The 13,311-nt window shown below is 40.7% G+C and overlaps 1 protein-coding gene across 4 annotated transcripts in view; it reads right to left on the bottom strand.

Moving 5' to 3' along the window:
- Nucleotides 1-935: 935 nt before the first annotated feature.
- Nucleotides 936-13,311, bottom strand: part of plppr2b (phospholipid phosphatase related 2b) — a 55,982-nt gene continuing 43,606 nt past the window's right edge. For 3 of the 4 annotated variants that reach the window (XM_031285954.2, XM_031285952.1, XM_036000205.1), the window contains 5 exons: nt 9,485-9,605; nt 8,771-9,021; nt 6,737-6,913; nt 2,426-2,556; nt 936-1,438 (listed from right to left, as the gene is read on the bottom strand). In XM_031285954.2, the coding sequence (XP_031141814.1) occupies nt 1,330-1,438; nt 2,426-2,556; nt 6,737-6,913; nt 8,771-9,021; nt 9,485-9,605 (789 nt within the window). In that variant the 3' untranslated portion in view covers nt 936-1,329. Of the gene's footprint in view, nt 1,439-2,409; nt 2,557-6,736; nt 6,914-8,770; nt 9,022-9,484; nt 9,606-13,311 lie in introns of all 4 variants that reach the window. The other variant, XM_031285953.2, reaches the window with a different exon arrangement.

Genomic DNA, 13,311 nt, shown 5'->3' with positions numbered 1-13,311 from the left:
ACACAATTTCAACATAATGTTAATGTAGTATACTGTGTAAAGAAACCTATATACTGTACAAAACTATACAAAACTCAGAGGTCTTACCTGTGTCGTACACACTAGTCTGTGCCATTGGTTTCCTAAAGTCAGTGTAAGGAAAGGATGGTGGACTGAAGCAGGAAATAACTGGATAGATGAATAAACAGTGGCATCAACAACTGATGCCAAACTACTCTTTTATTATTATATACTATTATATAATTATTATATATTCATCTTTGGAAAGCAAAGGGAGTAAATACATTAACATTTAGATAGAGGTAATTTAAAGAAGAAAAAAAGAACAGAACACGAGAGTGTTAAAGGGGGTATGGGAAAAAGAAAGTGAGACATTTATGCAAACTAACACAAACAAAGAACTCCATATGGTAATAGGCAGTAGGTGAAATGATAAGACCTTCCAAATATTTCACAGCATGGACGTAGAACCTACCGACATTTAGAAAAACCCACCTGAATAGTAGATAAAAGATATTTGGAAAGTAAATACAAATGTAGTAGTTCACTTCAGGGATAGATTAACTCATGCCCTAAAACAAATGTGGCATCACAAGCACAGCTCTAGTGTGTATAAATCTATCTTCTGTCACTTCACACAATATACAGCAAGAGATCAAAACCAAATCCCCCAAAACAAATAAGATCCAACACAGTATACTGAACACTAAATTGGTCCATCTGTGCTAAAATTTACAAAGGTGCTTTCCTCTTTGACCGCGACTCGACAGAAATAAAAATCTGTACCATAATACTAGACGGTACCTGCATTTTGATTACGTAAAGGTTTTTGTTTGTCCCTTTTTCCATTGTATTGTCCTGAGAGTTGCAAAATGGTCTGTTGAGGACAATCCACCAGTGATTGGAATTCTCTTTGATTCCCAAACCCTTTTTAGTTTTTTTTCAATTAAGCGTTTTATCAAGTCATCACCAGACAACAGTCTTTAGAGTCACTGTCAGGTCTTTGTGGAAAACAGAACAGGGAAAGAGGACACAGTATTGCTTCAACAGCTCTGGCTTTGGCGATTCTTTCATTCGGTCTTTTACACCTGAAAGAAAAGGAGGCCATCTTGGAGGACAAACAGGACAGAACAGGACAGAAGGACATGTATCCGTCTCCTATTGGTCCTTAGCGGATGACAGGTTTCAGCCATGCTTGCAATGCGCAGATGTTGCTGCTCTGCCTCCTGTGATTGGTGGTCCTTCAGACCTGCGTGGATTTGACTCGTCTGAGAGGATGTCGTCCTACGGGGTGGGCAGGGCAGGGCGGAGGGCATTCAGTGGGCAGGTCTAGACTGCGCTGGTGAGGCAACGCCGTGAGGGGAGGAGCACATCGGGAGGGGCGGGGGACGGGATTGGCTGATGGTCATGTGATCTCAGAATACGGTAGCCCTGGAGTCTAACAGGAGGGAAAAGGACAGAGAAAAGATTAGGAGAGATAGAGAGGGAGAGAACTAAAAAGTAGACATCATTTCAAAACATGTGGGGAATTAAAACCCAAGGGAATAGAGCAGATACATTTTACTTGACTGAGACAGCGAGAGACAAGAAATGCAAAATGATGTCTAGAAATAGGGTGCACACAACAGAGATATCAGACAGAAAGAAGCATAAATCCAGATACAATGCAACAACCAAGGTTATCAGTGAGGACAAAATAGAGTCAAAGATAGCCACGTACACATTTAAAAACAAGACTGAAGGTCTAGAGCCATGCTAGCGTCTTTGTGAGGCTGTTTTTCAGGCTAACATCAGTATTCTAACAGTTTATCATGTTAACATGCTAACATATGTATCTCTAAATGCAAAGCACAGCTGTGTCTGATGGGAATGGTATTAGTTTTTTAGGTATTTGTCCATTAACAATCACAAAGAGCTGGGGATTTTGGTTGGACCAAAGTCTCTCTATCTTGCTAAGAAAATAAAAAATCACACTGGTCTTTCTGTACAGGCTAAAGTCCTGTTTTCCATGGCATCAAGGACACTCTTAGTTGTTATCGATTTTAGTGATACTATCTGCCTCACTGTCCACCTTGTCCAAACTTGACCCCTTGTGTCACTCAGCCCTGAGGAATGTCACTAATTCTAGCTCCAGGACACATCATTGTACCTCAATGCGTTGCATACAGCATGGTAGGATGGCCATACCTTACCTTGCGTAGGTTACAACACTGGTACATTTACATTTCGAAATATTTCACGTCAGTAGGATTATTCTTCTGGGAAACATGACATTTTGGACATTTCCAAAGCCATGTCGTTAAGACACTTTTCAGTCAAAAACAAATACATAATGGACACTTTGTGCTGCTATAGATTATTTCAACTATATGATCAATGTTTTTCCATAATGTTTTTCCCACCCCTTACCTGGAGGACACTTAACTTTTCGAGTGGACTCTCCACGCGGGGCAAGCTGAGGAGAGGAATTCCGATCGGGGCCTCTCGACGCTGTGGGGGTGGAGGAGTCGGCATTGCTATCTGAGTTTGCTGGAAATTGTTGATCACACATGACACCTGATGGAGTGGAGAGCATAGAAAAGAGGTAAAAGAAAAAGAAGGGGAGAGATTCACTCCACTGCACTACGACGATGAAGGACAGATTTTCTGGTGGGTGAAATGACTGTGTGCATAGGAACAGAAACTAAAGAGGACACTTGCCTCTACATGGGAGGTATAGAAAGAGATAAAAGAAAGAGACAGAAAGACATATGGGAGGAAAGACAAGGATGAATCACAGGGATCACTTTGATCTTTACACCCTAGAAATTTTTCCCGAAAATTCGAAAATTAATTTTTTATTAAAGGTGCTGTAGGTAGGATTGTGAAGATCCAGGATTTAGCCAAATAATTTGAACATTGTCAACTTCTCAGTCCCTCCCCCCCTTTCTGCTAAAGCCCAAACGGTCTCCTAAGCCCCTCCCCCCTCGAGGGAGAATGAATGCGTGTGCACGAGCAGTGATTGACACGCAGTTAGACACCCCCCTCTGGCCCTGATTGGTGAATCTAACAGGGAGCGGTGGATTTTTGCAAATCACACTACAGGCTGTAGGTGGTGCCAGAGAAGCTAGATTTGTTTTTAATTACCTGCTTAATGTAGTTCTACTCGAACATAGGGTCAGTTTCAGCAAATATGAAAGTTAGTTTTATAAGTCTTACCTACTGCATCTTTAAGCGAAGAGGTCCCAAGACCAAATTAATTTAAATGTACCATGTTAAAGATTCAGAACAGTACAGAAGAACAGAACATTCATAGATGTGACAAAGTGTGTGTCATCTATCACACAGGCAGTAAGGCTCTTTCAAGTTTGCCTTAATCATCAGTTCATCCTCCATCCCTCCTGCACCTACAGTATGTCACACCACACTGCTCTCTCTTCTATGATGCAATCCTTCCCTTCTCTCTTCATTATACTACCCTGCCATACAAAGACAAAATGCAGTAACTAGCTATTTAGCCAAAATGAGTTAAGGGTGCATTTTTTTGATGCCTGTATCTAAAGAATATTATGCCACAAAAAGGAAAACAGCATGTAAAATTAACAGTAGCTACACACTCTGACACAGAGCTAAAGCAAGCAAGCTAAGCTATATCAAGTTCAAGCTAGCTGGTGAGATAGCCACAACTAGACTGTTTCCTCATTCATTTATTTAAAGATGACTTTTTTGGGCATTTTGGCCTTTAATTCCACAGGACAGATGAAGACATGACAGGGGAGAGAGAAGGGGAATGACATGCAGAAAAGGGCCGCAGGTCGGAGTCAAACCGCGTCAAGGAGTAAACCTCCATATATGTGTGCCTGCTCTACCAACTGAGCTAACCTAGACACCCTCATTCATTTATTAATTAAAAAAAATATCCACTTTAATAAACCAACATCATTAGTTAGTTAATCCACATAACTACATGAGCCATAGGCTAAAATCAACCATGATGAAGAGAAAAACCAAGCTAAACTCCTGCTAAAGCTAACTAGCTTACAGAAAAATGGTTACTGATATCCCAGGTTTTTAGGGTGACCAGATGTCCCGGTTTGACCGGGACAGTCCCGATTTTCAGTTGTGTGTCCCGAGTCCCGACAAAAGCCTGTCGGGATGCTAAAATGTCCCGGTTTACACCAACCACTATGAAATTGTCCCGGTTGTTGATTGATTACATAGCCGACGTGGTCTTGTTATAGTCGATCGTTAACTAAACCCATGTAGAAACACTAATAAAGCGTCTAGTGTATGGTTTTAACAATGTGTGTGTGTGTCAGTCAATCGTAGCGGTCTGCGTCTGCATAATCTATGCAGCCAGCGTTACAATGTATATTTGTAAACATTGTTGCAATGCCTCTTCTTATCTGTCTCGTTTTAACCATAGACAGTGAAAGAAATGGACACAGCGACGCCTGGTGGAAATGTTCGCGCATTTCAAAAGCAGGGAGATTCTGTTCAAAAATGTAGGTCTCCTTTGTCAGTTCGCCATGTGTCTACTGGGCACAAATGCTTCTGTTGAGCGAACCTTTGTGTTGTCATGAACAACACATTGACTGACGAGAGGAACCGCATGACCATTCGCACCTTAAAGGTGCTACTCATCACACGCGCCAATTTTGCTGACACCTGTGTGCAATTTCACAGTAGACTTTCAGCCAACAAATTGATTCTTGAGCAAATTCACTCCTCTAACAAATATACAGAATTAATGTTTCCATTAGGTAAGCTATCTGCTCTATCAAATGAGATTACATTTGTGTGTGTGTGCTGTTGGTTAGAATAACACTGGTAACACTTTATGGTAAGGGTACATGAATTATCATGAAATGTGGTCATCACTCTTATTTGAATATAACTTGTGCATAATGATGTATCCACCTTACCTAATGCTTTAGTTGATGTGTTGTTCATGCATGAGGTCATGAATGAGAGGCTATGAACTCATGTCAATTCCTGAGGATTCATAAGATATAAAGGAATGAAGTAATGCACAAATCATGAATTAATTCATGCATGAATTCATAATTCATGTACCCTTACCGTAAAGTGTTACCATAACTTTAGTTCAAGCCTGTGGCAGCAGTTCCAATTAATTCGTTTAGTGCCATGCAATGAAAAATACCTTTTCACAAAGTTTTTCACAAGTTCAGTGGGTGCATTTTCCAAAAGAATGCTTTACTTCTGAAAAATAAAGTTGGTCCCACATGAAACTCAGTCAATGTCTTTTAATATTATTTCTTAGTTATGTAGGCTACATACCAAGAGAATTCATGTTGTGAGCAGTTGGCTTACGTGTGCTGTTGGCAAAATTGTGTCTAATCTGTCTGTGTCTATGTCTGACCTGGGCTGGCACATGTTCATGTTAACAAGCCGAAGCGTGTACGTGCACGAGCACTAAGGTCACGCGCAAAGTGTCCCAGTTTTAGTTCCGGGAAATCTGGTTACCCTAGTTTTGACTCTAGTGAGATTAATGCCATTTAGTGTTATTAAGATACCTATGAGTCACATATTTAAATGTATTAAATTGTAAACAGATGTATTTTACTTATACTTGTATTATACTTTTAAATATTAAATATAAATAATAACTGACAGACAGATATACAGCTAGCACAACAGATAGGCTTACTTAATCCCTATGAACCACGGACTGTAAACAATGAAATTAGGTAAGTAACACTTTATTTATATAGTACTTTTAAAAACGGTTAATTTTTTTAAACTAGTTAAAGGAGCAGTGTGTAGGATTTAGGGGGACGACATAAAAAAACAGTCGTCATGGAGGTCGAGCAGCACAGAACAGTTGAGTAGGAGGAGCATGATTTAAAAGAAGCCATAATGCAACACCCGATGGTGACATTATAATCGCAAGAAAAAAGGTGGCTGAGTAAAAAAAGGAGACGAGCAACGCATGTACTGGGGTTTTATAGGGGGTGGGTGCCATAAGGTGCTACCCCCTGAGGCGGAGCCTCACGAGGGTAAACCAGTGGGGTAAACCAATAACGAAGCCTGTTAGAGGGCGGAGTACATACAAAATAGAACTAAGAATTGTTGTGTTTTCGTAGGGAGTGGGTCCTCTTGGTCCTGTTCCCACGGAGCCCACCATGTTGCACTGCCATGTTTCTACAGTAGACCAGAACGGACAAACCAAACACTGGCTGTAGAGAGGGCATTTTGTGTTTATATGTTACCCAAAGGCCACCACTGAATGCTTGGAAAGGAAGAGGTGAGGGTAGGGGTATTCAGTTGGTTGCAATCTACAACTTCACCACTAGATGTCACTCTACACAAGGCTTCTTTAAAATGGACAAGAGAGGTGAAAGAACACAGCTTGTTTGTATGTGTCTACTCACTTCTGAAGATAATGAAAAAGCAGAGTTTAGTATTTAAGGTGTTATTTAGCTTATTTTATGTCATTGATAAAATAATCTGCTTAAATGGCATAAAAGCTAATAATAACATTCCAACCTTTACTATCAGAATAGGAACCTTCCTATTCAAACAACATACATACAAAATACATCAACTTCACTGCATCTGTATTGCCCTCTGCCTTTGTAGGGCAACATCTTTTACTCTTGTCTTTTTACCCTTTTCCATCCATCTACCACTATCTCCCCTCCCTCCATCCTTTTTTGATCCCTGAAATTACACCCATCTCTTTTTACAACCCTCCTTTCCCTCCCTATACCACCCTCCCTCCTGTCCTTCTCACCAGGAAGGCAGCGATGGCCCCTCCAGTGACAAACCCAGCCAGGACATCATTCCAGTGGTTTCTGTGTTCAGTTACCCTCACCACCCCCACCAGCACGGCCAGAGACAGCAGCACCAGGCACAGGGTGGGCTTGGTCAGACGCGTCCCTTTGGTCCGGAAGACCAGGGTCACGTACATCTGAAAGACAAATTCATATTGGAAATGAATCAGGTACAAGTCTTCAGTCAGCCAGCAGAGATAATTCAAACGCTGAACAGCTTGAATAAGCCACAAGAGGCAACGCTCTGCAGTGATTTCAGAGCAGCTGAAAGGTTTGATAAGGTACAAAAGAAAAAAAACAATGCCATGTTTGTTCAATGCTTCTAAAAATGACTGGAACACGGCACTGCGATTAAAGAAAGAACAAAGGCTCCGTGCAGCAGTACTTTAATCATAACTAAATGTTTCTATGGATGTAATAATAGAGACTCACATGCACAAGTTTTATCCTGGGAAAGGAGGTCATGGTGTTCAGGTGATGACTATCACAGAAGGATATTTAATTGTTAAAGTCAGTATGCATGTACAGTAGTACATTAAAGCAGATGTTTATTTCAGTATGTGGAAAATGTGGAATTATTTGTAATGATTTAAAATGTTAAACTATTATTCAAGTTAAGAAAATGTAAATAGATTTAATAATTATGACGGTAGGAACTTAATGAGTAATGAAGGCTATATGTCTAGTCTTCTATCATTGCTTTTAATATGTGTACATTCTTTAAAGGCTGTTGGATGTATTGGCAGACATTTATGTTACTTATTTATTAGGGGGTGGGGGTTCTACTCCCAGTTCCTTTTTGATCATGGAATGAGTATTTTTTGTTACAAATTACATATTGTTTGTTACAAATTACATCTTCACTCATGTAAAACTTTGTGTACACTAAAGTGAATGAAAACAATGTGATAAATAATTAACCAATAAAGTCCTGTTTGTTATAGCTTTATTCACACTGAGATTATAGCCATAATTTAACAGTATTAGGTAAACTGACCAATCAGAAATCGGCAAGCTGTGAGGCTAGTAGCTGTCAGTCGTAAAGAAAGCACTTAATCCTTCCCTTAGGAAGAATATAGTTTTATTTCTGTCGTGTCTGTATTGTCTCGTGTCTGTCGAGGTAACTTTTCTGACACCTCCTGCTTAAAACCCCAAAAGTCAGAAGTATTGTGTAACATAGTTAGCTTTCTATAGAAACGTTGGTACTCCTTGCTAATAGGGCAACCTTTATAAAGGGCAAATATATTGTAACTTAAAGCTTTAGTGTGTAACTTTTTTATAAAACTGAACATCCGTTACATTCAAGCCATTGCCAAGTGAGTTGATACAAAGCTAATTAAGACTATCAGCTCCACAAAACTCTCTCTGTATTTCTCAGTATGGCTATGTTCAGAAAATGGTGTAGTCCGGCAACTTTCGTGCGCAGAAACTCCAGTGAAGATAATTACCTCTTCTGAAGAATCCATCATGTTTTTTTAATCCTCTGTGTCTTCCTTGGCTACAAGGAACTACATGGAGAAGGGGTGGGGGTGGTGCATGATCACGGAAGGCTTGTGTTATGTGGATGCGCTGACAGTGTTGTTACTTAGAATTCATCACTGGGGAGACAGAAACTATGCACTATAGCTTTAAAGTTGTATTAATGGTAAATAAATCATATAATACTGATGCTTTATAAATCAGTTATAAGAAAAACTTTTGGGCTGCCAGGAGAATGAGAGGTGAATTTTGTAAAATGTTTTAAAGTTATTCTTTCTAATGGCTCTTAACTGATGAGGAAAGCACTAAATGATTTACCAAAACTTTTATTCTAAGTTGTTTTACTTCTGCTCTAGTAACATTTTAGCAAAGAAAAAGTATGCCTAGTGGCACACTTTACAGTATTTGTTTGACCAACACAAAAGTCAGGCATCAACATACACAACATCATCATCATATCCCACAATATTTCTGGTGTGTCTCCCGCCCCCCATCGCCCCCCAAAAGTTCCCTACCACTGTGTAGATAGCGGAATAAAAGCTGAGCGCTGCGTCTTTGGAAGGGAAGGATTTGCGGGCGGACGCCACCAGGTATGGGTTTCCTGTGCAGGCTCGGCGCTCTGCGATGTAGTGCAGCGGAGAATGGCAGCCCAGAGCCGTGTAGTTTGGCCTGCAGGCAGACAGGAAGTGAGGCGTCTGGTTTCCTGTCACCACTTGACCTGCATTGGCAAAGATGGTGGTGGTGAAGAGGCCGAAGGAGTAGACACCTATGTAAAAAAAGAAAAGAGAGACAAAGTGAGAAAGAGGAAGAAGTGTGTGTATGTAAACTCAAAATAAGTGAATCAAATGAGACTAGTAAGAGTCAGAAACAAGCACTTAAATGGGAATTAAATGCTTGCGCTAACTGCTAACTGTGTGGGAGTGATAGGCCAGACAGACATAGCCTTTTGTTTTATGCTTTATATCTACAGTCCATCACTTTAAAAGATTCATAACTTAGATAAATACAGGCTACAGAGATAATCAAAAAAAGATCACAGAACATCAACAGAATAGGACATAAAGAGAAGGGAAATGAGTCCACAGGAGACCTAAACTAAGGACAAGGGCTCTTTCTAACCTCATGTTAGAGGACTACTGGTGTAAGTCCAAATGAGCCTTGGTCCCAGAGAACAGAGGCTCTGTTGAGTCAAAGCTAAAGAACCTCTGATATTTAGAACTATAACTGACCCAGAAAACGTACGATCCTTCGGAGGAGAGGGTTGAAATAACAGCAGTCAGCGGTCACTATGGTCTTCTCCTGAGCTCCCTCTGCCTTCACAAAGAAACTGGTCACTTCCCCAATCAGAATCTGGGACAGAAAGAGAGACAGAGAGAAAACACAAATGTTTTTTTTTTTTTTTTGTCAAACAGAAAGCTAAAACTGTGTGGTTTGATCAGCTTCACTGAATATTCTGTCAGTTAAATATGGTGCGCAGCAAAATTATTCATGAGTGTTCCTCCCTCAGCCTTGCAACCATTACGTTTTTCCTTGGCCAGCCTGCTTTATGTTTCCCTCACCATTTGGCCGATTTTATGCTGCTTTAGTAAATCCCAACATTAATACCTCCCATTCACCACATCAGTGGGAGTCTGTCGACCTCAATGTCTCATAGACCTTCTATCTCTCCATTTCTCTTTTTATCTGTACACATTAACTGCAGCTCTATTAAAACCATGACTACACTTTGATTAATAATGTCATTCGGGTTAATACCCTCAAAAGCAAGCATTGGGGGTTTGCCAGATAACACAAATCTAACACATCTTATACTATTTTCATGAAATATTTGAAATATATTAACAAATGTTTTACCCCACCCTGATCACACCTCCATAATATTTTTACTATTATAGCCTAAACACATTTAAACCACCAATGGAAATTTCAGTGAGAGTTGTGGCGCTTGTGTGTCAACATAAATCATGTCTTTGGAGTATGACGCGACCTGAGTGCTGCAAAGCTATGCAGCCCTGAAGTCATGTGTGTTGGTGAAAGTTGTTCTGGGTTCCTTCAGACATCATTTCAAGGTTGTTTTTGCAGTGATCTGCTCACCTTCTGCATAAATCCACAGTAACACTTACTACAAAGTTCTGGCACTCCAGAAAGTCTTATAGACAGGTGCATTCGATCATTAACTCTGACGAGAAAAACACTGCATTTTTGGTTCTTTTATACACAGTGAAAACCTCACCTTGAGTATATGGCATGGTAGTGGGCTTTTTATAAATAAACAAAGAGAGACAATGAGTAACATTTTAACCTGTTCAAACAACTGTCAAGATGTCCTGGTGCAAATCTCCTATTAGGTTAACCCTTACTGGACAGCCTCAAGGTGAGATTGTGTGTAAAATGAAACTGCTAAAGCTCAACAAACCCTCCAAAGGGGGAAAAAAACTATAGAGAAAGAAAAAAATGACCAGAGAATTGAAATGTTCTTCAAAAACTGGCGTACGTTAAGAATTTGCTTGAATATTGTCTTCAACGAGCACACACAAGTTTGACTGTGTCATTTTTTATTTCTGCAGGAAGGTTTGTGTGTAGGGTTAGCCATAAGTCATTATTCCTGGAGCTGGTGGAGGTTTTGGCACCTTGCTTATGGCAGAGTTTATGGATGCCAAAGACTAGAACGCTGGATTATTTGCAGCACATTTTTACCTCCAGGCTGCTCCAAATTCATATCAACCACTGCCCATGATGAAAATGACTCCATACTCCCACCAACGGTACAACTGAAAGCCTTAAGAAAAAGCAAGATGAATGGGTATCAGGTTTGGATGTATGCTAATGTTTTATAGTAAAAGCAGTGTTCATTATGTTCGATTGTTACGGTCTAGAATTGGCTTGATGCTAACATTGGTATGCAACTGTTAATCTCTTACATCTTTTAGCTGACAGTCATTGAACAGCCCCCAAATGCACTACAATACAACAGTATATAGATTAGATCCATCTTATTGTTTGGAACCTGAATGGCACAGCCTGGTCCGGCACACATGCTTAGTCATCATCCCTGTTTTCAGTAATTTCTTGGGTCAATCTTGTTTTTTTTCTTTTTTAACTTTTTTTGGGCAGGGACTGTGTTCATTCATCCTCTCCTGCAATGTCTCGTGCAGAGAGCGAGATGATGCCTATCAGTCCCACAGTGCAAGCTTCCTGTTATGCAACAGAAACAGACTTGCGCGATGGCCTTATATACACTCTACAGCAGGTACTGTGAACAAATGGTCCTACTTGTCCCAGTGAGTATTAAATGTAAAATTCAGTGGGCTGCCCGAACCTGTTGAGCCCGGTCTGTGCTTATAAAGTACGGTCACAATGAGTTCCATTGAGAAAGCAACACTACAGAGGTCTTGGTTTCTACAGGCCTCAGATTTTCAGAAAGGCTGTTTCAGAGCTTTGAGCTGCAGGAAACGAAAGCAGTCTTCCCTCAATTGTTTGAACTGGATTTATGTGGTATAAACTTAAATCAGAGCATCTGTGACCTGTGCCAGAACATATATGTAGTGAGGTGATTATATACTCAGAAAACAAGACACCATGAAGAAAGTATCATTGCAGTGTCTCTCCAACAGAAAACACTGTGTGACCAACTTTAACTTTAAAGATTGACGTGTGCTCTCATCTTGGCTAATGTAAAAACTCTGGTAGTCTATATCCTTGACATTCCACTTGCGGGATTGCTCCGGTGCCAAAGGAAATTTGGCCGGATGCATGTAGTTTCCGTTTCCTTCCGCTTTCTTTGAGTTGGAATTTTAAATTTGGTGGATTAATGAGGACTATTGTTGACTGCTCCTCAGATCTCTGCAAGGTAAATGGAGACAGCTAGCTAGACTATCTGTCCAATCTGAGTTTTCTCTCGCACGACTGTTTTGCAGTGGCTCTGTGCAGAGCTTAGCGCCGCCTATGACGATTCTGATTGGTTTAAAGAAATGCCATTAAACCAGAGCATGTTTTCATCCCATCCCCGAATGCTATGTGGAGTAGCCAGACCCTCCTTCAGCGTGCTTTGGAGGAGGGTCTGGCAAAGCTAGACTAAAACTCTGGCAACAGTGTTCTGAAGAAACTGTTACTGTCCTGATGTATTTCTGGGAGATGCTCTTGTGAAGTGAGTGTGGGGGAGAATAAGAGGAAGAGAAGCAGTGGAGGAGACAGCAGCCACTGATGATAGTCAGCTAGCAGCCAAAAGGGCAGAAGGCACAAGAGACTTTCAAATTATTTTTGTTGGCAATTAATCACCGTGAAACTGAGATTACAGATTAAAGAACAGAGGCTGATTGCAAGATAATTCAAACTAAAGACTCATTCTAAACTTCCCAAACTGCTTTCAACAGCTGTCTTTGTGGCAGCATGGTTAAAACAAGTTTAAAGGTCCCATGGCATGAAAATTCCACTTTATGAGGTTTATTAATTTTTAACATTAATATGAGTTCCCCCAGCCTGCCTATGGTCCCCCAGTGGCTAGAAATGGTGATAGGTGTAAACCGAGCCCTGGGTATCCTGCTCTGCCTTTGAGAAAATGAAAGCTCAGATGGGCCGATCTGGAATCTTGCTCCTTATGAGGTCATAAGGATCAAGGTTACCTCCCCTTTCTCTGCTTTGCCCGCCCAGAGAATTTGGCCCACCCATGAGAGAGAGAGAGAGACATCAAGTGGCAGTTGGTCAAGGCCACACCCCCACCCTCACCCTCCACCTTGCCCCCCCTCTCTCCTCCTCAATAGCATTTAAAGCTACAGACACAGAAATGGCACATCTTAAGTAAAGCTCATTGTGGGACTGGCTCTAGTGGCTGTAATTCTGCACCAAGGCTGAATTTCGGGAAAGAGACTTCAGATACAGTATTAGGGGACCACTAAGGACTATATAAAATCATCCAAAAAGCAGCATGTCATAGGACCTTTAAGTGGTATGCATTCCGACAGGAAGACGCATACAATAGAAAAAGTTTTAGTTATAACTAGCATAACCTCAAAAAGGAAGACATCTCTGCAGGGCGCCAGGATGTGTAACCAAAACG

The sequence above is a fragment of the Sander lucioperca genome, chromosome 4, assembly GCF_008315115.2.
Source record: "Sander lucioperca isolate FBNREF2018 chromosome 4, SLUC_FBN_1.2, whole genome shotgun sequence".
In the NCBI taxonomy this organism is placed as follows: Eukaryota; Metazoa; Chordata; class Actinopteri; order Perciformes; family Percidae; genus Sander; species Sander lucioperca.
This window is presented reverse-complemented; position numbering and strand designations above follow the sequence as displayed.